At 41.6% G+C, this 26098-nt stretch overlaps 1 protein-coding gene across 1 annotated transcript in view; it reads right to left on the bottom strand.

Annotated features, from left to right (window-relative positions):
* FAM124A (family with sequence similarity 124 member A) overlaps window positions 1-26098 on the bottom strand; it is a 142800-nt gene that overhangs the window by 2370 nt on the left and 114332 nt on the right. The window contains exon 4 of the mRNA XM_061457406.1: window positions 10635-11374. Within this exon, the coding sequence (XP_061313390.1) occupies window positions 10635-11374 (740 nt within the window). The remainder of the gene's footprint in view (window positions 1-10634; window positions 11375-26098) is intronic.

The raw sequence follows: 26098 nt of genomic DNA, 5'->3' as shown, positions 1-26098 counted from the left end.
TACATAAGGAGCCTTGAAGACAACAAGAATAAATGGTAGAGGAGCCCTGCTTTGTGGGATGAATTACACTAGCTCGGAATTCTCACTTCCTATTGACTTGTTCAGATTCATTCATATTCTGTGTCCCAACATTACTGCCTTACTGGGTAGCTGAAGAACAGAAATGAAGAAATGTGAGATGTATTTACCATCATTCTAATTTCTCATTTCTTCCTTACTGTGGTGCAAATGTTTTATTTTTTCCTCTGAAAGGACAAAAAGCCTTTAGCAAGCACCCTCATTCTCTGACTTCTCAATGGGAATTATTATTGCTTTCAACTCTTTCACATCTGGATAGCTGAGCAATGTGCTCTAGAACCAACCTGCTCTATTGACTACCTTGTAATGATTTTAAGCACAGACATCTAATTTGCTTGTAGCTACCTAGACTGTGAAGACCTAACCTGGTGGTTAAGACTTCAGTCTGGACCTGAATCTCAGCCCCAGGGCAGGATTCTGTTGTCTGTCCACCACAAACTTGAGCGTTTGAACAGGGAGAGCAGCTGTGACAAATGGGGAGCCAATATCCTTCTCAAGAAGCAGCTGGAGGCCAGGTGGCCTTCCTATGGGATTAGACACTGATGTGTGGGTAACTGTACTGAGGCCCTAGTGTTTGAGCAACCATAAGGTTATTCATCAACCCACTTATCTCAGTAAGGTTTTTATAAGTTTGAATTTTAAAAAGTTTAATTTAAAAAGAAAAAGTTTAATTTAAACTCTTTTTACTGGAATTTCTCACATAATGTCATCTACGTAGACTTGTGCAAAGCGTTTGACACTGTCCTGCACAACATCCTTGTGTCTAAATTGGAGAGACATCAATTGGATGGATGGACCACTCAGTGGATAAAGAACTGGCTGGATGGCCGAACGCAAAGAGTTGTGGTCAATGGCTCAATGTCCAGCTGGAGACCAGTAACGAGTGATGTCCCTCTGGGATCGGATTTGGGACCAGTCTTGAATTCAACATCTTTGTCACTGACCATGGACAGTGGGATTGAGTGCCCCCTCAGCAAGTTTGCCAATGACACCAAGCTGTGTGGTTCGGTTGATATGCTGGAGGGAAGGAATGCCATCCAGAGGGACCTTGACAGGCTTGTGAGGTGGCCTGATGCCAACCTCATGAAGTTTAACCATGACACGTGCAAGGTCCTACACCTGGGTAGGAGCAATCCCAGGCACAGCTACAGGTTGGGCAGAGAAGAGATTCAGAGCAGCCCTGTGGAGAAGGACTGGGAGGTGTTGTTTGATGAGAAAATGAACATGAGCCAGCTTCAGTGTGCACTCGCAGCCCAGAAAGCCAACCGTATCCTGCATCAACAGAAGTGTGACCAGCAGGTAGAAGGAGGTGATCCTGCCCCTTTGCTCTCTTCAGACCTCACTTGGAGTATTGTGTGCAGTTCTGGTGTCCTTAACACGAAAAGGACATGGAACTGCTAGAACAAGACCAGAGGAGGGCCACGACCGTGATCAGGGGACTGGAGCACCTCCCGTATGAAGACAGGCTGAGAAGGTTGGGGCTGCTGAGCCCAGAGAAGAGAAGGCTGCGTGGAGACCTCTTAGCAGCCTTCCAGTATCTGAAGGGGGCCTATAGGGATGCTGGGGAGGGACTAGTGATGGTAGTGATAGGACAAGAGGTAACGGGTTAAATCTTAAACAGGGGAAGTTTAGATTAGATATAAGGAAGAAGTTCTTTACTGTAAGGGTGATGAGGCACTGGAATGTGTTGCCCAGGGAAGCTGGGTATGCTCCATCCCTGGCAGTGTTCAAGGCCAGGTTGGACAGAGCCTTGGGTGACCTGGTTTAGTGTGAGGTGTCCCTGCCCATGGCAGGGGGGTTGGAACTAGATGATCTTAAGGTCCTTTCCAACCCTAATTATTCTATGATTCTATGATTCTATTCTGTAATGCAAAATGCTAGATTTCTGTCACAGAAGGGAAGGGTACTAATGGGTCAAAGTGCAAGATCTTACCTAGTAATCTCATCTATGGGACTTGTCAGTTGGAAGCAACCGAGGAGAAACAACCAGGTATCTAAGTCGCTATGTGCTATTAAAATGAAGACTGTGACGAACATTATTCTGTGGAGTCCCAAATGAGTTAAAAAATATTAATGCATTATAGACAACACTGCTAAGGCCTCATCCAGAATGCTGCACATGACTCAAATTATGCCTGTGTGAAAAAGAAAAAAATCAAACTGACAAAGATGCAGCCAGAAGGAAAAAAAAATATAAAATCTATCCATTAAAAAAACTGAACCACAAACTAATAAAAGCTTTCTAATCACAACACAAGTAGAAAAGTCTTCTGAGGCAAGTAATGGATAAAGATGGAGCTTGATCATTTTACCAAAGAGATTATATGACATGACTAAAAGGGATGAGACCCTGGTAACCAAGGAGATCCTTTGCATCCCCTGTCTCTAAAAGGACTCATACATTGCTGCTTCTAACATCTCGGTAGCGCACATCACATTGTCTTAGTGACCCAGATCTGCCATAAACATCTTCTGGTTTTTATTGCAGTGATTTTATAAGCAAAAAAGGATTTTCACATCTGCAAAAAATGTTTTGCTTATCCATGATTGCCTAGCTAGAGGTGATTTCTAGGACAGCCAAACCATAGGAGTTCATTTTGGCATTGTAGATGAATATATATACACCAGTGTATCTGTAATGAGGTATGTGAGTTCATAACTTATTTCTGTATAATATAGTAAGCTATTTTCCTCAATGCCACAAGGAACTAAATGAATTAATGGGAAAATTAATTACAGTAGTGTAGCAGTTTCATTAACTGGTAAGAAATGTAATGAGTCAAATAAAATGAGTCAAGTTGTCAATGAAACATTAACCAGAAATTACTTTAGACCTCTCACACAACATTATTTTATTTGTGTAAGATGTGAGTTAATTTGTTTAAAAAATTACTTTGCAACATAAAAGGCCTGTGCCTGGAAGAAAATGCCAGCTGGTTTTTAACTGAAGACATTTTTGGGTAACCCAGCAATAACAATATGATATGCTGAAAATACACAACCAAGTCATTGCACACTTTTGATGGGTTTGTACCAGAATTCACTTCTCATTCTATTTTGTTTATATTAACCAAAGGTACAATTTTTTTTTCTCTGTGGTAACTCTGATACCAGATACACTACAGGGACTCAACCATTATGCTTGGTCAACAAGAAATCAACAGAAACACCCCCTAAAACTTCTCCTACCTCTTGGAGAGAAAATCCTGGATTGACTGAACATTGGTTATTTTCACACTATATTCTTGTGTTTTTGTAGACTTAGTTGATAATCTGGTAGATCAAATATCCAAAGAAACCAAGGACCCACACAAGTACAGTCCTCTTTTTCATGTAAAGGTAAGGAGGCCTTTGGGAGCACAAGCACCAGTTAACAGTTTGAACAAAACTGCACCTGAAAACACAAGGCTTTTGGGAACTGATCCGACACTTGCAGTGGAGAGAGTTCTGCAGGCAGCACAAAAGCCTTGCCTTTACCTTGTGCAGACCATGCCATCTTTCTATATAAAGAGAATCATAGAATCAACTAGGTTGGAAAAGACCTTTAAGATCAAGTCCAACCTTTACCCCAGGACTGCCAAGGCCACCATTAAACCATGTCACTCACCTACATGGTTTGTGAACGCTTCTGGGCATCACTTCCCTGGGCAGCCTGTTCCAGTGCTTGACCACCCTCTCTATAAAGAGAGGGCATATTTGTATAAGATAGCCATCAGACATCATGGGTAGGATTTAGTTGTCTAGTTAATACAGTCAATGGAGTCTGGAGAGAATTTCAGCTTTCTCTGAAGAAAGTTCCTATGCTGGGCTAGCTGAACTACTTTCTAGGTCCTTGGTCAGTACTGAGTACATACCCATCAATGACAGTGAGAATGCAGACTGTAGCTCACACAAAAATACTTGGATAGACATTAGGTTTAGATGCCTACAGTCTGGAGCTGAACCAAAACCTGCAGAAATAACTCCCATGTGTCCATTTGGCTTTGATGTTTAGAGGAGGTATTTTGCACACCAGCAAAAAGCCTCATGCATGCAGATGATGGTAATTATTTGTTACTCTTATTTGCTGACATAAATTTTGACGTGTTAAAAAAAAGGTAGTTTAATTGGGTCTCTCAGGTCACCATTACTGAGAGATACTGGGTCTGATTCAGTTTCCAAATAGTAGGTATCTATCTGCTGTATCCTGCTTGGCCTGCAAGCACATGCACAGGCCGCTCCCTATCAGAGATTTCAGTGTCTGGAAATGTGCCTGAGCATGTTTAATTTATTAATACAGGTAAAGTCTTTGGCAACAAAGCACAGATACAAGAATAGTTGTTTTGAGCTCTATCTAATATTTACAAACCCTCCAGTTTAAATCAGAAAGAAGTGCAACTAAATAGCTTTAAGTACCTGGGCTAACTTGGAACATACCTACACTAATGAGAAAAATTTACTTTAGATAAGACATTAGTTTTAGGGTTTTCTTATTTTAAATTTTTTCCTATCTCTTTTAATGTTCTTTGAACAGATAAAAGCATTTCATTTTATACAAAGTATTTGCTGTTATTCCTGCTCCTGGGTTACAGCTCCTGGTGAAGGCCAGTTGGCCTGGCAGGAGGTCATGGTGGATCAGCAAGGAGGAGGGGACAAGTACAATCTGACCTTAGGATGGCGGCCTGCAGTGCAGACCAAGAGACATCACTAATACAGCTTCTTTCTGACCAGCTCTGTTTATAGGAGGTATTGCTAACCTCAGTGCTTTTATGTTTAGATGCATTATGATATTGAAGATCTATTTTCCAGTGCTGCTCTTCATGATATTAGCACAAAGAGGAAATAATAAAGGGAGATTTTTTTAATATTTTCATCTTAAAGCAACATAACTGATGACTTTCCTGACTGTGAAAATACCAGACTGCACAACTGCACTACAGATAGAGTGTCAGAAGTTCCAGCTCATGAAATACTACTGAATAAAGATTACAGGCTAATCCTATATTGTAGGGAACTGGATTATGTGAACTAATAACTTTTCTATATCTACATTCTGTAACTTGTCAGAGATCACAGAGAAGATTCAATGATTTAGTCAGGATTAAAACTTTGGCAAACTAGCTTCTAGTTCCATACTAAGGCCATTTACTGTGTTTCTTTGTACCATCCGGGCATGGCAAATGGAGAGCTGTGTTCAGCCTGCACATTCATGTGATCACTCCTCTTCATTTTAACCTTACAGTGCCACGAAGTCTGCTCACCAGAGAAACCTTGACAAGCAAGTGGGAGATGCTAATCTTTCACTACCATTTGTGCGATTGGATGCTGAAAACAGCAAGACCTATTTTTGTACCTCGAGGACAGTGTGATGCACATGCAGCTACTCTTTGCAGCAGAACAGCCTTCTACTGCCTCCTGAATTCTGCCCTTGGCTTTGGAAGAAGTTGCATCTGCTTTAATTTTCTGAATTATTTTCTTTTTTAAGTCCTTATCTTCAGCCTTCTCACAGCTTGCTTTCTGCACTGCGTTACCTCGCTGCAGCCTGGCAGTGCTGCCACAGGGAGCATGAGACTGCCATGCTGCCTTGCCTGCATCAGGCAAAAATGAGGCAGAGATGCCAGAGAGAGTGTCAGCCATATGAGAGGACAAAGACTCTACCCAAAATGACCTGTCGATTTTCACTGAAATTCCAGATACAGGGAGATTTGTCAGCTCCTGCCACAAACATGCACAGCAAACCTGGCCATTTACTGAGCAGATTAGCTTTCTAATAGAAGAGATTTTTTCATCTGGGGCTAATCTGCTGCTCATTTATAATCTCTGCACAAATCTTTGCAAAGCCTGGAGGGATTTAGAGTCTTTGTATACCACAATGGGCTGCAGAAGAATTTCATGACAAATATCTGGGAATGCCATAAACAACCTGCAGTGAACCTCACAGAAAGGCACTTTCAACTTCACTTGGGCTGTCTATGCCTGACACAAAAAATCCGTGGGTGCTCCTGAAGTCTATTTACGTTACCTGCTTTTTCAGAAAGCAGATAGTGATCTCATTATACATTATCTGCATTAAGTGTTGCCAGCAAGGCTCCACTGAGGTCAGAACCCAGCCAGCACAGCAATGACATCACCATCTTGAACCCTGATTTTGCTTGCCTTGCTCAACAAGAGTGCGATGTGTTTAACTGTATTAAAACCAGTGGGATTGACCCAGGAGGGAAAAGTCAACAAGAAAAAGTGGCAGAGGTTATTCATCAAGATCACCATAATAAGTCTTACTTGAAAGGCAAAATGTATTCAGAAGGGCAACATATCAAAGGCAAAATGTACAAACTTGATTTAAAATTGAATTGAACATGTTTGTAAAGCAGCACGTACAGTGTTTACAAAGCTAGAACAGGTGGGTGCCTTGTACTGCTAAATATATTAACTTTCAAGAGGTTTTGTTGGATGTATAGAGTCATCAAATATCTTACTATGCCATGAAACACAACTGCGCTAACAGAAAAGACAAAGTACCTTTAGGATGAAGAAAATCAGCTAAAAATTCTCCTCCTATCTGAGTTAGTGACAGATTTGCTATGGCCAACCCTCCAATCCCATCACTAGCACTAAGAAGAACCAAATACCTACAACACTAAAAGGAAAGAGAAAATAGAGTAGATAATTTTTAGAAACAGGGGGGTAGTATTAAACTTACAGATTAATTAAATCACCTGAAGGCCCTCTCTTGACTGAATCAATTTTTAGTTCAAAAGTTCACCCTTTCCATCAGTTTAAAAAGAATTAAAATTAATTTTTGTAAAGGAGCCTTTGCTTAGACTTGATGCTTTTCTTGCCTTTCTTCCTCTTTGTGTTCAGATCTGCCCTATCTGCTCTATTAATTCAAGCAAGCTGGTACCTTTTGGGATGTAAACTGGCAGTAGGTCTTATGCTTAAGCACTGCATCACTACCAAGGTGAGATATTTATTTGTCCACCTTCCTCTCAAGTTTGCCTGCATGTTTCTCCTCACACAAAGAAGCTAGGAAATTCTGCTAAAATGGTATTTTATTTTTCCTACCCTATCCAAAGACATTCTTATAATTTAAAGAAGCCATCTGTGCACTTTCTTCTCTCTGCTCACTATCCCTGCTTCCCAAACATGAATGGCCAAGCCAGTCTTATCAGTTATTAACCTTTCCTGCTTCCAATGTTGCACTGCCAGGAGTGCAAGTTCATTAGCACTTCAGCTGTCTCTGAGCAGATTATGCCCAAAAGCTGCCAGGAATTTGGACAAGAACTATAAAACTGGCAGTGTATTCAGTATAGCACTATACGGTATATTCTTAGCTACATTATTTATGTATTCTTCTGACTACTCTGACAAGAGTTCCCCAGAGCTCCTGCTTCTGGGCTTAGCACTGGTGAAGCAATATGGGTGTTTTCCCACAGAATGCAAACATGCTTTTAAGCCTTGCTCCTGCTAAAGCCAACTGAAGCTTACCCTTTGCTCAGCTGGTATATAGCTGCACCCTTGGAGTTAAGTTGCCAGCGTGGAAAAGCTCCTGTGACAAAATAATTTTGAAGAGATTCCTTGCAAATGAAGGAATAGGTTCTGTGGTATCAAACAGATTTATCCTGCCCATGAATAACTTTATTTTCTCTTGCACTGATTCTACTTAAGCCCCTTTGTAATTGCATTTGCAAAATGAGTTAAGAACAAGCATCAATCTGGCTGGCCAGTATCCAAGTCCCTGTAAGCACACCAAGAAAAACACAGAGGTCACATCTCGTTAGTCTAATCATGAAGGTATTCATGATTAGACTAACCATTAGTCTTCAACCAAACTTCAACCATTAAACACTGCCTGTAATTTAACAGGGACTTTTATCTACCATTTTGGGTATAATGGGTAATTTTAATCTCTAAAAAAATGCAGTCATAAATAAAAATATTCTGATGATTACTAAGTGCCAACTGATATGTGGGCTGAAAAATACTAGAAGGCAACTGTTTAGGTTTCATATAAATGGGAAGATGCGGAAATTATTGCCAACACCGTGGCACTGATAACACTGTTAATAACAGCACTCAATGAGAAGTCAAAGGTCACTTTAAAAGGTAGATACCATAATTGTTTTGAACTCAGAATGAGTTAGAAGAATATAAGAATAAAAGAATATAGTGAGGCCATGGATCACCAAATCCAGTGTTTCCTGTAACCCATGATCCCATCATACAATCCCTTTTCCTTAACTGACCATCCTGTCTTGAATTAGGGTATTAACCTGTTTGCACGTGCTGGGTGGCTGTTACGTAGTTGGCCATCAACATCTACAACTGTCAACTTAAATCTATTTACTGACAGTATTTTGCTCCTGTACTAAAAGAGTCATTTAGTGATATAGCCTTTTTCCATTCCTGCCTTTAACCTTCAGGTATATTTTCCAAGCACAATCAGAGCTCCCTTCAGTTGGGAAATTCCCTTAGGTGACTTTACTTTTCAGTTTCCATTTGTGAGACAGTCTCTCCATTCCTCTGTATGTGGTGAGAGCCCTTCCCTGTATGTGCACCTCTCTAAAGTCACCTCAGGGTATACTAACTCTGGTACACACCAGAGACTGAACTTTTCTTCTAATGGCTTTGCTGCATTGGTGGCTTGTAGTGATCTGAGTACAAACAGGACATTTCCTCTCCAGTTTAGTTATACAGCTCCATTTCTGATTGAATAGACTTGTTTGAAACCTGTATACCAGTCCTCATGACCTCACAAGCACATAACCTAGACCCAAAGTCTCCCCATTCCTCCCCCTGCCATTTTGCACATATTAAACTTATTTTGCTTTACTGCACTTCAAATGTGATAATTTCCCTTTCTGTAACATCATTCCTATTTGCCATTTTGCCCTCCTGTTCAGCATCGTTGCCCTTACTGAACACAGCAGCGAAAATTAATTGCACTTGGAGGCCACACTTAGCAGGATTTGCTCTCCTCTTTTGGTACATATGGGTAAAATCTTATTCTGATGGTTTCTGCAGGGTTTACCTCAGCCTGCTACTTGACAAGTACCAATTTATCTCTGTGCTGCCTGGCACCTGCTATTTCTGAAAATTTGCTGGTTTGAAATCAAAAGCCTTATTTAGAAGCCCTATTGTTTGTTTGTTGTTTTTTTTTTTTACCCTTCCCTTCAATTTACCACTGCAAGATCCCATAAACCAAAGTTGTATAACATGGCAGAAACCTCATGAAAAAGAACAGTGAAAAGTGGATGTAGGTGAGTGTGGTTGCTGTGTAGAAGTTTGGTGATGGCTTTTGTAAGCTTAAGTTTACAAGTAATCTCAGGCTAACACAGTGCAAGCAGTAACCCCGACAAACCGGGGACTGTCTTGGCAGATGGGAAGGGAAGCTGAGTTGCCTCCTAAGCCCTATACATGTGCTGTTCAGCTCTGGCATGGGGCGTCTCTGTGGGTAGCATCTGCCAAGAGGCATTGAAAGGTTTCACCACCACCTGCATAGGACTCACCAGAGCACAGATACCCCTTGCACCTGGATTTTCAGTCCCAGGAGCTACAATCTCAGAGGAACTGTGATGCAAGGGGCAGGACACACCTCTCTCTATGCTGGGTGGTCCATGCAGTGGTGGGATGGCACACAATGCCTCTTCCACAGACACCAGGTCAGACAATTTGACAAGCTTCATGAATGCAATTCACTCTAAACAAAAGTATTCTTCTTTGAAATCTGAACAACAGTCTTCCAAAGGTGAGGCTCTGTGCTCCTAGATTTGAACAGTAAGCAGCAATAAATACCTCTGCAGTGTAGGAATGCACATTAACCTGGCTCTGGATTGCCACAGATAGCCCCTCTGCAGGACAAGCAGCTATTAAAAGCTTGCTACTTGTTATCCCCTTTATCTCCCTTGGATGTGGTGTAGTTAAGTAGAGCATGCTGATACATTGCCCAGAAATGGTGCCTACAGATGTCTTAACAAATAAACTCTCTTTCAGAACACGGTTACGAGCACTTGAGATTAGTTCAAAAGGAGAGTCTGTGGGAATGTCTCTCTCAGGCTGCTCTTCAGGGCACATTTCTTTTCCTTCACCACCTCTCACCCTGTCCTGATAATCACTGTGCCAAAGAGATGCAGTTTGTCACCCTGTGATGCTAGAAAATAATGAGTACCATCAGGAATTCTGCTTGTCTTCCATAAAAGAAATCTCATAACTGAGAGCTATTTTATAAACCCCTGTCAGTTCTGTGCCCATATTTCTTATAAAACTACACCCATCAGCCATCATTTCTCCACTCAGGCTCATAATTCTTCCTCTCCTCATTCTTTTAAACAGCTACATCGTCTGACATCACTCTACATAAACTGAGGTTGACTGATATCTGGGTAGTATTATCATTGCTTTCCTGATTTCACACTTACAGAAAGAGGTTTCAAGTTCTTTCCTTAGTGGTGCTGTCCTGGCTTGCTCTCCTGGGATAGAGCAAAACCAAAAAAAGCCTCCTTTTCTGCTGCCATTGCAGGTTAAGCTTTCCTGCACAAAACCAGTAAACGTGCTTCTGTTTCCCTTTGTGCTAAACTTACCTGCAAAAGGATCCTATTTCCATCTTGGTCTTCTGTCTGCCACCTGCCTTCACTGATGGGGCTGCAAGGGTTGGGCAAGAGAGGCACAAGCTGCCCCACATCTTTTACTCTGAACTCCAGCACCGCTGACTCGGTTGGCATTGGCACCTGGCCCTTTGGAAGCTTTTTTAAAGAAAACTGGATGTCTATTTCCATGTTAGAATAGACAGGAAAAACACAAAAGTCCACTTTTTTCTGACATACTGGTCTTTTCAGTATTAACTCGTACAGCTTCAAAATGTCAGCAAAGTTTTCACTCCTGCAGTATATAGTGAAGCGGATAATTTCTTTCCCGTAGTGCACTGGGCGAATGGCCCACAGAGGAGTCTCTGGAGCCAGAGTGTAAAAGTCCTGGCTGCATGGCATGTAAGGGAGGAGCTTCCCATGCACTTGCTCTGTGTGGTGGTAATGCCAAGGTGGCTGCTGAAAAGTTTTGTGGAGCTGCAAAATCGGTTCCTCTCCATATTCTTCCTGCAGAAACAGGATGATGGCAAGGGCTGGCTGGGAAACACCAGCCTTACCTGGCTTCCTGTGCTTTTTGGGTGCTCGTCTTTCTGAGACTTGAAGCAGCTGGAGGTCTGGATGGATCCAGGCTAGAAGCTTATCAATGGCTTGCTGAAGAGTCTTGGATTCACCTGGGTCTGTGATAATATGTACACTAACAAGGAATGGGTCTTGTATGCCTTCCACTGAAAGGTCACCTGAGAGGATTAAAAGAAAAATATCCTTTAAGATTTGAAGCCAAGTTGTCAACATTTACATGATCCTTAAAGGAGAAAAGGTCAACATGGTCACACTGGGCTTTTTTTTCCAGCTCTCTCAAGGTCACCATGAAGCTCAAACTAAAAATAATATGCAGAGACATGGCAACCACAAAATAATGAGAAGACAGAGGTTTCATCAAGCGTACCGTAAAAGTTGCTCTTTCTACTGAGGTAGCACCCAAAAGACATTAACCAATGTGCACTTCTGTGTTCAAAAAGAGCTGCTCCATACAGATGAGAGGTAGAAAAGACAAAAATACTGATGTAGAATTGGGGGGGGGGGGGGGGGGAGGGAAGGGACACTGATGATGTGTGGGATGATCAGGGTGGACAGTGTTCATCCCACCTTGGTTTAACATGTGCCAATTGGCTCCGGGCATGGAAATCACACCACTGAATTCTGCTCTATCACCTTGATGGTGGAGTTTTCCAGCCAGTTAAGAGTGTTCTGTGTCCTGGAGGCAACTGTTTAATAAGTAAGACAAAGTTTGTAGGGGGAGGTAATATCTTTTATTAGACCAACTGATACAGTTAGGAAAAAAAACAGACAGGCCTTCAGGCACACAAGTCCTTCTTCAGGAAAATATATTACTTGCCCCTACAAATCCTTCACTGTTTATATCTTCAGACCATCAAGACTATACAGTTTTTATCAGATTAGGGAAGACTGGTAAGAGCAGGAAGCACAAAAAATTACAATTACTCAGGAGAGAAAAAGAACCTTCTAGTTAGCCTTGGGAATGTTCACAGGGGCTCTCTGTTGTTGTCCCTAAAACTTCATTGATAGCTCAGAAGCCGAGCAATGGCTGGCTGGAGGGCAGAGGAGAAATTGTTGCTTCTGTTCTGCTGGAGCAGCATGGTAATAAAGTTGCATGTGAATGGGTGCCCAAAACAATTTAATAAATTATCCAGGTAATCTGGATATTTTTGCTGAAGTTGTTTCCCCTGTGTGGTGCTCTGAAACCACCTCCATGTCTGAGACCCTCAGCCTGGGCACAAAGCCTAAATGCGTAAAGCCTTAGAAAGGCTTCCCAAGCTTTTCATTGTGCAGACCACATTTAATAGGGGGATTGTCTCACAGGCTGTTTCCCCTGCTATTGGCAATCAGTACAAACCTCTCCCTCCTCCTTCCTGGCACCAGAATAACATTCCTGTGATACTTCAGCAATTGTTTTAATGGAAAAGCAGTATTACACAAGTAATGTATTTTAGTTGTCTTTCAATACAGAATAACTACAAGATCCAGAGAAAAGCTAGATGCAACTGCATAGCTTTCCAGAGATGACTGGCAAACATACCATCAGCCTCAGTTTAGAAACAGCAGAAAGATATAGTATGCAGAGCGAATAGCAAGCATGCATTTTGCCTAGGGCAAATATAGAAAAAGCAAGTAGATAATAAAAACACAATTACATCAGAGTTCTTGTATCTCTGCATGAAATGGGTGATGCAGAATGACTTTGTCAGATGGTTAATGGAAGAAAAAAACTGAAGCAAAAAAATAATCTGTGTCATTATATGGCAAAAGGCTTTGCTGTGGCAATTGTTACTGGTATGCAATACTTTGAGATATTTCTTGTAGATAGTCACAAGAAAGATAAAAGGGGTGTGTGTGGGGATCCTCTCATAGTCCTTTACATAGGACAGCAGGACAGGAAGGGAAACAAATTGCAGAGGACAGTGATCTAATAAAAACAGAAAGAAAGCAATTGCTATAGCTATGCAGTCATTCATTTTCCAAGACTGGAATGGAAGATGTTCCGCTCTTTTCTCTCTCCGTTTCCTTTGTTATACAAATGCTACCAAAGCCTGCAACAAGTGAAAGCCTTGATATTTATGCATATAAATGACTGCAGCTCTGAAAGAAGCTCGGGCACAACAGTGTGAAGCAGAAACATCGTTTCTGTCAGCTTCTTGCTCTGCATTGAAAAAAGGAATCCCTGAGCATGGCTTTTCTGCCCTCCTGTTGCTCAGCATGGTGCTTGGACGCTGAATGGCTAAAGCATCTTTCAAAAGCGGAGCCTTGTGGGAGCCAGCCTTAGCATTAGTATTCTGCAGCCATTGCTGCCTGTGCCCATCAGCACCAGATGCTTGCAGAGCCAGCCTCAGCAGAGCACCAGAGCGTGGCACAAAGCCATCCTCAGGATCTAAGGTTATATGTACAGGAGACCAATCACCCTTTTTTTTTTTTGAGCTAGAAGCAACTATGCTGAAGGCAGAAAAGTGTAACAAATCAGTACAGACAGAGCTTCAGTATCTATGCCAGTAAAGATGCTTTTACTGCAACACTTTTACACCTTTAATTATATGGCTTCTGTGCTTATAAAATGGCAGACCTTTCTGTTTTGGTAAGAAAAAGAGAAACATAAGAAAAGCAGAAATATGAGGCGAGGATCTAAGCGAAAGTTCCCCTGAAGTGATGATAAGTTGCAAATTGTTTCTATGTTACTAACAAGTTTTTTTTTGCTACAGCTGACAAGGAAGGGGGGAAATGACACCATTTCTCATGACACCGTTCAATTTGCCCCTGGCAAATTGTCACAGAAGCGAATGAAAGCTTTGCATATGTATTAGCCTTCCTGTGTTACCAGTTAATCCCACAGAAAATATTAAAATGCTGAGGCATCCATTTGAAAATAAGCTCCACTGTTCTCACAGCTTTTACATTTTTTTCTTTCCTATGACAGATGGGGATTAGTTCTCTTTGTGTTGGCAAAGCATTAACATTGCTAAGAGGTAACTGCTACCGGTATTTTATAATTCTAAACTATCTACTCCTCTGTCAGGTGGCATTAACAACCCATGACAGGTTAAAGCAAACTGTCAGCCCAAACGCTGCAGGGCTGTCTCACCTGATGATCCTAAAGATGGAAGCTGAAGGTGTCCTGATATTTTATGATTGGGAGTTGACTGGGCCCTTTTCTATGTATTACTTTTATTTTGTTGCTGATGCAATATTGCTGAATGGAGAAAACAAAGTCCTGTAAAACAGAATATCAGTCTTACCCTGTGGTTCTTCCTCCCTTCTTTCCCCTGCCTGGGAACCAGGATGTTTTAATCAGAAAGATAATCTGACAGAAAGCAGTGGGTGCTGTCAAGTTTGACTGTGCCAGCTGCCTCATTTCGTATGACTTCACTGAAATTCAAGCTTGTTTGTTGTGAGGACAGACAGGACAGGTACTTGTCTGTCTAGGCCAGTTGTCTATGCTACCTGCTAGGCTTGTAGAGAGAGGCTGCTGTCTCTGAAAAACCTGCAGAGGATGATCTTGCCTCCCTAATTCCTTGCCATCCCCCTTACTCTGTAGGGAGCAGTGGTGTCTTCAGAAGACAACTGTCTTGGCATCCAGAGCTACCCAGTCCTCCCCTCGCCAGAAGTGCCTAGCAAGAGGGCTATGACAACAGTGGTGATCTGGTGACACCAGGGTGAAGTGGGAAGCAGTGGGCCAAGTGCTCTGCTCCCTTGAGGTGGAGAGTTGAGGGCACAGACACCACTCAAGAGGTGCATAAGGATTCCAGTATCTGGTAACACCATCCTTGCTGCAGCTGGCCAGGAAGACAATGCTCCTGGCCCATAGCAGGCACAAGCAGGTGTAACTTCAGGTCAGCAACCCTAGCAGTTGGGAAGTAGCTAGGCTCATCTGGAGGTACAGGGAACTGGAGCTACAACTCATTCTCCCAGGAGTATGCATGCATTTTACATTAAACCAGACAAGAGGCAAAATGTCCCTGGAAGAAATGAGCAGTTTTCTCCCATGACACCTAAATAACCCTAGCTTAGAGAAGCCTCCCTCCTGCATCTGCTTTTTAGCCTCAGGACTGTTGCACACCTGGCTCCAGCAGAATGGATACTGGGTTATCCAGCCGAGACCTGGTAGGCTGGTCCCTCTTTAATCTGTGAGAGGTTGTACTGCTGCTGGAGCTGCCCTGCATGAAGACTTGTAACTTCTCAAGGCAGTGCTCCAACCATTTTTTTTATTTCAGGAGAAGTCACCACCTTCAGCAGTCTTGACACAAATCTCATTTTCCAGGCTTCTCCCGTGGACTTGGCTGGAAATCCACTGACTGCCTAAAACCAGCACATAGCAGAGCTTAGGAAGCTCTTAGGAAATGTCTCTCGTAACCCTGAGTTGGTGAATCAAGATACGGACCTAAAGACCTCTCAGACTCACCAGGAAATACTTAATGAAGGGTTATATACAGGGTTAGGCAAACCTGGCAAGTGTGTGAGCTAGGATGGAGGCTCTGGAAAAGAGAGATTTTGGGCAGACTGGATCCCAGCTCCAGTTTGTGCATGGGAAAGTGCCTTTCCAAACTCAGCCAGTATTTTAAATTTTCCAGCCACCAACATTTTCAATCTTCTATCTGGGAAACTCGGAGGAAGGATTCAACCTATAAATACTTGACATCAATATTTTTTTTGTTGACCTGCAACACCAACTTCCATTTTCCTGCTGTGGTAGGCTGCTTCCTGGGAACCAGTGCCTGAACCAGTCTTAAACCATACAGACTAGATTTCTTTATCACTGCATCAGGAAGTAAGATTTCACATTTCATTTGACCAAATTGCATGATGCACTGCAAGAGATGTAACTCAGGCAATAGGAGAGGGTCAGAGTGAATGCACCAAACACCTGAACTGCAACTCCCATTGGGTAGTACTTTATTTTCAGGAAATAATTGCTATCAGGAAGCAATGAAATAATTCAAACTGAACATCACAGACCATATTATTTCATTGTTAATAAATAAAAATATTTTAACTGTGGGAATGAAAAATGACTGTATAAATAATGTCAGAAAAAAAGCACTATAATATTTCCTAATTGAAACTTCACAAGATTTCTGTTGCAAAGAAAATGTTAATATTTCCCTATTTCAGTCCTATTCCTTCCACAAAGAAATGTTAAGATGGTACCATTTCTCACTGAACAGGACCTTCACATTTTATCTGAATCCAAGGCAAGACTGACTGCTTTAGGTGTATTAATTGAAAGGTTCATGGGCAGACACAAAGACAGAGGTTATTTTCATAAACAAGGAGCATCACTGTATGGGCATCTGCAACAGAAGCAGCAACTGGACACTTCTGGCAGCAGAACCCAATGCTCTGATGAATTATGCATCATCAATAATCTTTTGAACAAGCAGGATGTGACAGATTCACCAGTTTCTCCGTTCTCTTTCTCTGCTGTTAATAGCATCTGACAAATGCAGGGCTGCAGGATAATTTGCTTCTCAGCATGCCCTGCTTTGCACACCACCTCAAGCTCATGAAGGATGTTCAGAAGCAGTGAGAAATGGGATATTCTGCACAGCACAGTGACAGGCTCTTTCACCCCCCCCATCAAAACAGCATTTTCCTGTAGAGCTGAAGCTGAATTTTCTCTAATGGAGATAGCGGTGCTAGGGTGCTCACAACTTCATCTATACTAAGGTAGTCTGCACAGAAGCCCAGCATAATAACAAGCATGGCAAAATACTCTTTCAGATGGGTACATGATATAGTCTCTCTGTACTGTTATCCAGTTGTTGTAGTATTAATAAAAAATAAAGCTGGAAAATTAAGCCCATTATCTGCCTGATGGAGATAAAAAGCTTTCATTGGTACATTAATATGAACACTCTTACCTGGTATCATTGCCCTACAGCATGCAGGCAACCCTGTGGGAATGAATCTTATCAATAAGTAATACCTTAATGCCCACAGAGGCCCTGCATGATCAAGGAAAGGCAATGGCAAATCTCATCATGTGATACCTTTGGTGTTAGATGGTGCAGCAATTGCTAAACTCCCTGCCGTGCTACAGCACAGTGTGAATTCTCATTCCTTCCCCCACCAGCTACATTCCCCTGACCTGCCTAAGGATAGCTCCTCTTCACTCCCTTACGTTGGTGTGGCTACTTGTGTAGCTACACATCTTAAGCTGGTCATGCAACTTCCCCCTGATATTTGTTCTCCTGTTTGTAGTCATATGGTCTATGGTGCCAAGATTGCCACCTTGGCTTGCTTTCAGAACCATATGACCCCCATCTTCTTCATAGGAAACATAACCATTATGGTCCAGAGTCATCCCATTGAAAGTCAGGCACCTGACAGATGTCCCTCTAGCAGTAGTCTGGCTGTTCTAGGCTCCTTCTGTATTCTGTAGTCCATTGGAGAGACATAATCAAACCTCAGATAAAGCCCATCCTCTGTCCACAAGTGTAGTGGGAACCAAGCAACTTCACTTCCATCTTGGGCCCCTCAACCATGCAACTAAAACTGGAGGGAAATTGGAAATTGGAAAGTTTTGTGTGTACATGCTTATCCTGAAGATCATTCTTGTTCTAGTATCTTATCTTGATGTATCACTTTCGCAATGCATAGGACACGATTTTGTGATGAGGGTTATGGAAGGGTTATGGCTCTTGAACTATGTGATTGTCAAATCTTCCATTACATCCTCCACAACCAAATTCTTTGACTTCTTTAGTCAGGTTGCTGACTGCTCATAGCAAAGCAAAGGATCCATGACTTCTTAGGTCACAGACACACTCTTCAGTCCCTGTTTCCCTCATCTCCTCATTCACAGTACTGCAGCTTTCTCACTTATCTCCTAGCTACCTGGCAGAAAAGAAACAGTTCACACTATATATAAAGTTGCCTGTGGGCTGACTGTCCAGCTGCAGGTTATGAGAAGAGGTAGCTTGAACTCACATTGCAGCCTTTTTTCTCCATGGAGACTAAAGTTTGTCCCACTGCCTTTCATCCAGTTCTGATGAAACCTGTGGGAAGTTGGTGTCCCTGTGAAGAAAGATGTCACACAGTCACATCATGTTTCCCTTCAAAAACAGGCTAAAAAAGAAGTGATGCGAGTGCCACATTGTGTTTCTGGCTGTGTAATCCCATGTCCTTGACACTACAGACTTTTTGCTGTGCCTGTGTCTTCTACCAAAGCTTTATGCATCCTGTAGGCATGTCAAAGAAGAGGCTGTGCTTTAGTATATTAAATACAAAGCAAAGAAAGGGTGCAACTCTGAGAATAAGGTGTATGGGATCTTCAGACAGACAAACTGTAGGAGTCCACAGTAGGTGCTTTCACACCATGGTTACAAGCAAGCAAATGGCTTGGCAATTCCTCACAAACACCCTATCCAGATAAGGATTTTTCTGCCAATGCTGCAGTCTTCTCCATGAGCTCTTTACTCTTATTGCATGGCTCTCTTGCAACCTGGTGCTCTCCTCCCTCAAAATATGCTGTTGACACCATACGTTACATTGGCAACAGCGGCGTGAGGAATGATCAGAATTTCAGGTTTGGTTTTTTTTTAAATTATCTATTTATACTCTGGGAAGCAATAAAGTCTTACTTCGATATTCTCCTCAATTACAGATTTAGCTGCTAACTTGTAGAAAAGCAAAGTGTTGGTGTACTCACACCTTCAGGGATATTCTCCTGAGTGTCAGCTATTCTCATTTCCCCTCTTCCTCCCCATACAGTTCACCACAATTCAAGAGCTGTGTTGGTGTCTCAGTCTGTATCTGTGTCCACGACACAGAACAGATTCACATGATTAAGCATCTTCAAACTGCCTTCACTCTACCTCTCTTTGCCCATCTAGGGTATCAAACATCACACAGAGATTGATTCTCACAGGATACCCAATACCCATAAGAGAAACAGCAAGGAAAAAATTTTTTATACCCTAAAAATACTCCTCATCTATGGAAAAGAGCTGGCAATTGCCATTCTATGTATTTCAGAAACACACTAGAAGAAATGATGATCAGAACACACTGAATAAGGAACTGAAGCACAATCAATCATGACCTGCTGCTCACAGGATTTGCCACGGTGATTTTGGTGATGCTACTGGCACAAATGGGCCTAGGCCACCAACATAAGACATGGGACTTGATTAACAGCCTAAATTGTTGCTAAATTCAGTCTAGTGGAGAAATACAGGGAAGATGCATTAATTATTAATTATCGACTATTATGTTAATTTGTTTTATTGTTATTTTATACTGTTCGTATAATGTGGATTAAGCTTTACAAAAATTCTTGTCTTCCCCAATAACATTTTCCTAAAGAAAGATATGTATTTTTGCACTTGGCAAGAACCCAGACGCTGATCTTCGCTATCAGTGTCAGACTGTACAGAGTTGCAATGTGTAGTAATTCAGCAAAACTCCCATCAGCAATCACCAATAAATTAAAAGCTGTACAATACATGTTATCATCCAAACTACATCCAGCCCCATACTGTTCAAAGTCATCACTGCAATCACTGTATTTTCTTAAAATCTGACTGCTATGTAAAGCTGAGATTCTCAAAACCACGTTTTTTTTATAAAAGGGCAGAAAGAACATAGCCTTAAAAATACCCAAGAAACGCTGCACACTTGAGCAGCTTACAAATGTGGTCCAGCAATGAGCTCCATACCTCACACAATGTACTCTAGTTAACTGAGAGTGTGATTTTATGATGGGCTTAAGACAATTTAAGACTTCACTGCTGGCACTCTTACCCTTACTATTCCCAGCTAAGTGTTTCCAGTTCTTCCCATGTGTCAGATCTAGATGCAAGTTGAAGCAGCTTTCCAAGTAGACTGAAAAGAAGCCCTCAGACAAGCAGTAATCAGGATTGTGCCTCCTGGTAGCAGTCAGAGAACTGATCTGGCTAAAGATGTTAGTTTTCAGACAGACCTCTTCTTCTAATCAGTTTGCACTTTTGCACAAACCTTCCTGGTACCACAAAGAGCTGGCAGGAAAACCCAGCCAGAGAGAAGGCGGAAGCCACAATAAAGCAGTTACACTCACGACACATTTAAATAAAATATGGGATGGAACCCTGAGGCATGGTCAAGCATTGCCATGTTTGTGTCTCCATAGGCAATCAACAATATTAGCATCACAGCAGAGGAACTATTTGGACTCTACAGAAGTGGAAAAGTATTTTGAATCTCATAACCCTTTCAGCCATCAGCAGAATGTGGCTCAAAATACCTACTCCACACCAGCTGGTGGAAAAAAGAAGCAAGAGAAAACATGCTTTGTTGTTGGTGCTTCAACCTCATCCCATACAGTGGCAGCCAGGAGCCACCTGGTAATTATTTCATGAACCTTTTAGACATTACAGATAAGAGATATTTTTTTCCTATACTATTAATCAACAAATATGTGGTACAAAGAAAAATGAAGCAGGCAGTGGACATCCGCTGCTCTAGAACATGGCAAGCACCAATTACAAATATTCCAGTTCCCCACTGAGCTTGCATAAATAAATTTTATTTATTTTTAAAAATTCAAATTAAAGAAAATACACCATGATAATGTGCTGTGGCCACAAAGTGAGAAACTAATTGTTGGCATTGTCAAAACAGCACTCATTTAGTAGAAACTGCCTTAACAGCTTCAGCCTTCACAAGTGTGAAGTCAGTCAGTGAGTCAGAAGGCTTTTCTCCTTCTGCCACAATTAATGCCTCTGAGTCAGGAGTTGCCATGGGATAGATTTATTTCTTTAGCTTCCCTCTTTGGGCTTTAACAATTCAGACAGATGTCTCAACAATTTCCAAATTATCCTCATCACTGAACCAGCTGGACTTGGAATGCCACTATCTCTCCTGCAACACCTTGCTTAAGGTAGAAGACCCATTAAATAGCTGCCTAGCTCCTTGTGGTTTTCTGGGACAGCAGATGTAACACTTCCAAAGAAGGAAATTCAACCCACATCACCTAATCCAATGTGACTTTCTCTATAGTCTTTCCTGTAAATTTTTACTAGAATTGTGTGGCACTCGGTACCTCAGTATCTATCACAGATTTCCTATGCTTCTGGATCACACTTGATAATGAGAAAGGAAATATTTGCTTATATGGTTTTGATTACAACTATGCATGTTAAAATATGAGCTAGAAAAAACATTCAGATTGTCATTCCTACACGAATTATTATTATTTTTAACAACTACTCTAGTTTATATCTGCTGTATCTATATGACAACATAAAAACCTGACTGGATGTGGTCAGAAAATAACATACAGAACAACAACATCAGAGTTTTGATAGCTCTGCTCCAGTAACTGTTTAGGGTACACTTTTATCCCCTTGATACAAAAATCCAAAGCCAGGACTAGGCCAGTAGGAAGTAATTTAACCCTGGGACACACAGTTTGGTGTGATCCCAAAGAGTGGAACTCTGATTTTAACAAAGAACAGAGATGCATGGGTACATTTAAACAGGAACTTCAGTCTTTACAAGGGATGCGCATTCTTATGGTTAATGCCACACACTTGGCATACAAAAATCAAATCTAGATTTGATTTCAAGCACAGTTACACATCCATTTGTGCATGTTCTTACACATGACTGTGCCTCATTTCTTTTTTTATCTTCTCTCTCAGGCCACTGGCCATTGTTAGTCATGTCTTCAAGGGCATGTTTCCTCTCTACTCCTTCTGCTTCTAAATAACCATGTGCAGTAAGACCAACCTCAACATGCTATCTACCTACTAGAACAGCAACCTAACCTCAGATTCTTGAAAGGTAAAAGTGCAAATAGCAAGGTTAACTCAACACCAGCATCTCCAGCATGGTTTACAGGCAATGGTGCTTAGCAGCAGTGGTAGTTCCATGCCATTCCTGACATAGCCAAGAGTCTATTTACAGCTCCTAAAAATCAGGATGCATCATGTGTGGATGAGACTGGGATGTTGGCGGGGCAGGGAGGGGGAATGGTACTGTGTGATCAAATACCAGCAAAGCAGGAAGAAGTTGATTAAAAATTATCCAGCTGAGAGAAGCAATTAGAGACTGGAGAGCAACGGGATCTGCTGATGTTGCTCTGGATGATCCAAACTGAGATACAGGAAATGCTGTTTAAACATAAGAAAAATGATTTTTATTGTGGTTATTACTCACTGGAAGAGATTGTCCAGAAAGGCTGTGGGGATATTCAAAACAAAATGGGACACTGCACTGAGCAATGTGCTCTCACTGCCCCTGCTTTCAGCAGAGGTCTTGGATTAGACAGTCTCCAGAGATGCCTTCCAACCTCAACTTTCTGTGTTTCAGCACTATACTTTTCTATGCTTTACACAAGTGCTTGCTCTTTCACTGTGGTGGAATTTGATGATAAGCAGCTACATAAACGTGTTTCACACATCCAATGACTTCTAGGTGGCATGTAGCAATGACATTTTCCTGCTTCCACAACCTCAGTGGGAAACAGCATTGCTCTGTACCTCTAGCAGCATAAACTGGCCAAGCAAGATATGCAGAATATGCTCCCTGTATTTTCCATAGAAGCTGACACTTCAGATTTCACTGCTATACAAACCACATGAATCTGCAATATTGACAGATGCTTCAGGCTAAGAGCTCTACATTATTTGGGTTCCATTTCCTCTTTCATTTTTCCTCATCAAAGATCTTTAATAAGACTTCCTTTTATACTAACAAACACCTTCTGGAAATGCATCATGATGCTGGCAAGTCTATTCTAAATTGTTTTTATGATTGTATTTAATACAGCTTGTTGCCAGCCATTAGAAAAGCATCACAGTTCTCTCTGGACATAAACAATATAGAATAACAGAATCATAGAATAGCTACAGTTGGAAAGGACCTAAAGATCAAGTTCCAACTCCCCTGCCATGGGCAGGGACACCTCACACTAAACCATCTCACCCAAGGCTCTGTCCAGCCTGGCCTTGAACACCACCATGGATGGAGCATTCACAACTTCCTTGGGCAACCCACTCCAGTGCCTCACCACCCTTACAGTAAAGAACTTCTTCCTTATATCCAATCTAAACTTCCCTTGTTTAAGTTTGAACCTGTTACCTCTTGTCCTGTCACTACAGTCCCTAATGAAAAGTCCCTCCCCAGCATCCCTATAGCCCCCCTTCAGATGCTGGAAGGTTGCTATGAGGTCTCCACGCAGCCTTCTCCAGGCTGAACAGCCCCAACTTTCTCAACCTGTATATCACAAGATATACCAAAATATATCTTTGTATGCAGTAAAATAATATAATTATAACCTTACACTTATATTGTTTGGAGAAACAGTAGATACCCAGTCCAGCAGTGGCTGGGTCAGAACTGATTTGAACTAACCTAACGTACAATAGGCAACTACATTATGAAATTTTAGCTTGGTGACAAATATTTAAAAGCCCAAATCAAACCTAGCCCCTTTCCTGGTCCTGGTTATTTGTCATCAACTTTAACAGTTAAGTGAAGGCAGCCAGGTTTTTAAATGATACACAAGTAACTGGAAGCCATTTTTCCATACGCTATTGTTACAAGGCACTTATACACCTCCATAATACTGTAGATTCTTACATTCCTGTAGCTCCCACTATCCCTGCAACCAGGAAGGCTACCTCCTTTTTGTCAAAAGCTCCGTTAGTGCCCATTTTGACAGATGTGTCCTCTTGGTCTCTGGAGTGTTTGGTAAAAAAATTCTTAAGAATTAGAAATGGAAGAACTTCTGGAGACGCTGACTTTGCTCTCCTCTGTAAAGGACCTAGTGCTCAGGCTAGCTCTATGATCTGTTTTATTCAAGGGCACATTTTCCTCTTCACATTTTCTTCCAATAGTACTTACAATCTAACAGATCAAATAGAGAGGGAAGAGGAAGATTCTTGCCAGGTAACATCATGAAGCAGATGCTGGGGGTTTGGCAGGGAAGAGAAAAAGAGACAAACCAGAAAGAGCTAAAGAGAGAGGCAGCATATTGTTACATGCACATGGTATGGAAGTGTGTGAAAACTGTCATGTAACAGAGCCTTGGCAAGCTACAAGCACAGATGGGACATGTGGCCTAACACTCACCCCTCACAACCTACCTGATGGACTACACTGGCACTTGATTGATCCTCAGGTCCACAAATGTGCAATTTCTACTTCTAATGAAGCCCTAGCATCACATCTGGCTTCAGAGTAAACACAGTTACTTAAAATGAGGGCAGATAAATACAGCACTGAATCAGGAAAAGAATGTAACACAGCTTCAGGAAAGCACAGGTCTGCCTCAAATTCAGGACAGTGCTATCTTTTGGGCAACCATTTTTATCTTGTTTGAACATTGTCACTTGACTACATGCAAAAAAAAGGACAAGGAGTAAGTCTGAAAGAAAAAGGATGTCTTGGACTTGTTTGGGTACATACACAAATGCAGGTTTCAAGGGGCTTTTCATAAATAGCAAGTATTGTAGTGCTGGTGATTTCCCATTGCCAGATTCCCATTCCCATTGCCAGATCCAGCACAAAGAGCAGACTCCACTCAGGAAATAAAATCTACCATCCAAAGTGCCATTAGGGCAGCCTCTTTCAATACACACCTGGTGCATGAAGGTAAGATACAGACTTAGCACCTCACCCTGCCTCTGGAATCAAGAATAAGAGAAACCTTACCCTTACCAACCCTCCATAAAGACTGCAAGTTTTGCACATAGGGACTCTTTCCCCTTGTAGAGAAAATAAGAGTCCAAACCCAGCCCAGTGAGCTGATGCAGATGACACTGACAAAACATTGACCAAATCCCCAAACAAAGATTGGAAGTTATACTAGCAGAGGAATAGAACACCAACAGAAAAAAAAGAATATTGAAAGGAAACATGCTCAATAACCCACGTATTTGTAAATCTGCCAAAAGAAACTGTCTTGCGCTAAAATTTTAGAACCAGAAAGTGGGTGAAAATCCATGGGTTAGGAAATATTTGCAACACAGACATAAAATTTTAATATCCCAGATCTTGGGTTTACCATGGAAGAATATGAACAATCTAAAAACACCTCCAAAGGACTGAATCATTTCCCAGCTGGTAAATGAAAGGCAGGGGAGCATGGCAAGGCAAATTACCAGCTTTCCAACTACAAAGCAGGTAAGTGACAAGCCCTTTACCCCACTGAGAAGCACATCATGAACCACTACGTGCTATAAGGTTTTACCATCTCAGGTGCTCTAAAGTCTGTCACATACTTGCATTTTATCCCATAGGGCCAGTTTTGTTTAATGACTTAGCTGGAACAGCACAAATGTGTATCCAGGCAGCTCCCTCCTGATTGCCTAGCTGAAAAACGTCAGGAGATGAAAATAAAATCACTTGCTTCCACAGTTATTTCTAAGACAACCTGGTTAAACTGGCTCCAGAGCTGACTAGATAAGGGATATTTCAAATGTTACAAATCACAAAATCTTCCTTCAAAATGCCCACTTCTGGTTTGGGTCTTTCTGAAGAGCCATTTTCATAAATGCAAAGATTATGCAAAGGAGGAAATAAGCAGCCCCCATCAAAACTCCTCCTCCCTTGTTGAAAATCATCCCTGAAACACATCTCAAAGCAATTTGAAGATAATTAAAATGTTGATGTGCAGAGACTGTTGCTTATTGTGCTGACCAACACTAATTAATTATTTCTTTGTGATTCCAAGTGTCTGTATCCATATGCCACCTATGGTCTTTATATCTTGGTATTATGTACCTTGGGTAAAGGTCTCTTCTATGTGTGTAAAGTGCCTCACACAACCCCCTCTCATATAGGATTAGAGGTCCCTGATGGTAATTGAAAACTGTAATTGAAAAAGTAATAGAAAATATGAGCAAAACCAAGCTTGATACATTTCCTAGATTAATGAAGAGCACAAGAGTGAGCAAAGTATCCTAATA

Source organism: Pezoporus flaviventris, unplaced genomic scaffold (assembly GCF_033815535.1).
Source record: "Pezoporus flaviventris isolate CSIRO_AGI_PZ_B2104156 unplaced genomic scaffold, CSIRO_AGI_Pfla_v1 ptg000025l, whole genome shotgun sequence".
Lineage (NCBI taxonomy): Eukaryota > Metazoa > Chordata > Aves > Psittaciformes > Psittacidae > Pezoporus > Pezoporus flaviventris.
The sequence above is the reverse complement of the archived record's forward strand: the minus strand, read 5'-3'. Positions and strand labels throughout refer to the sequence as shown.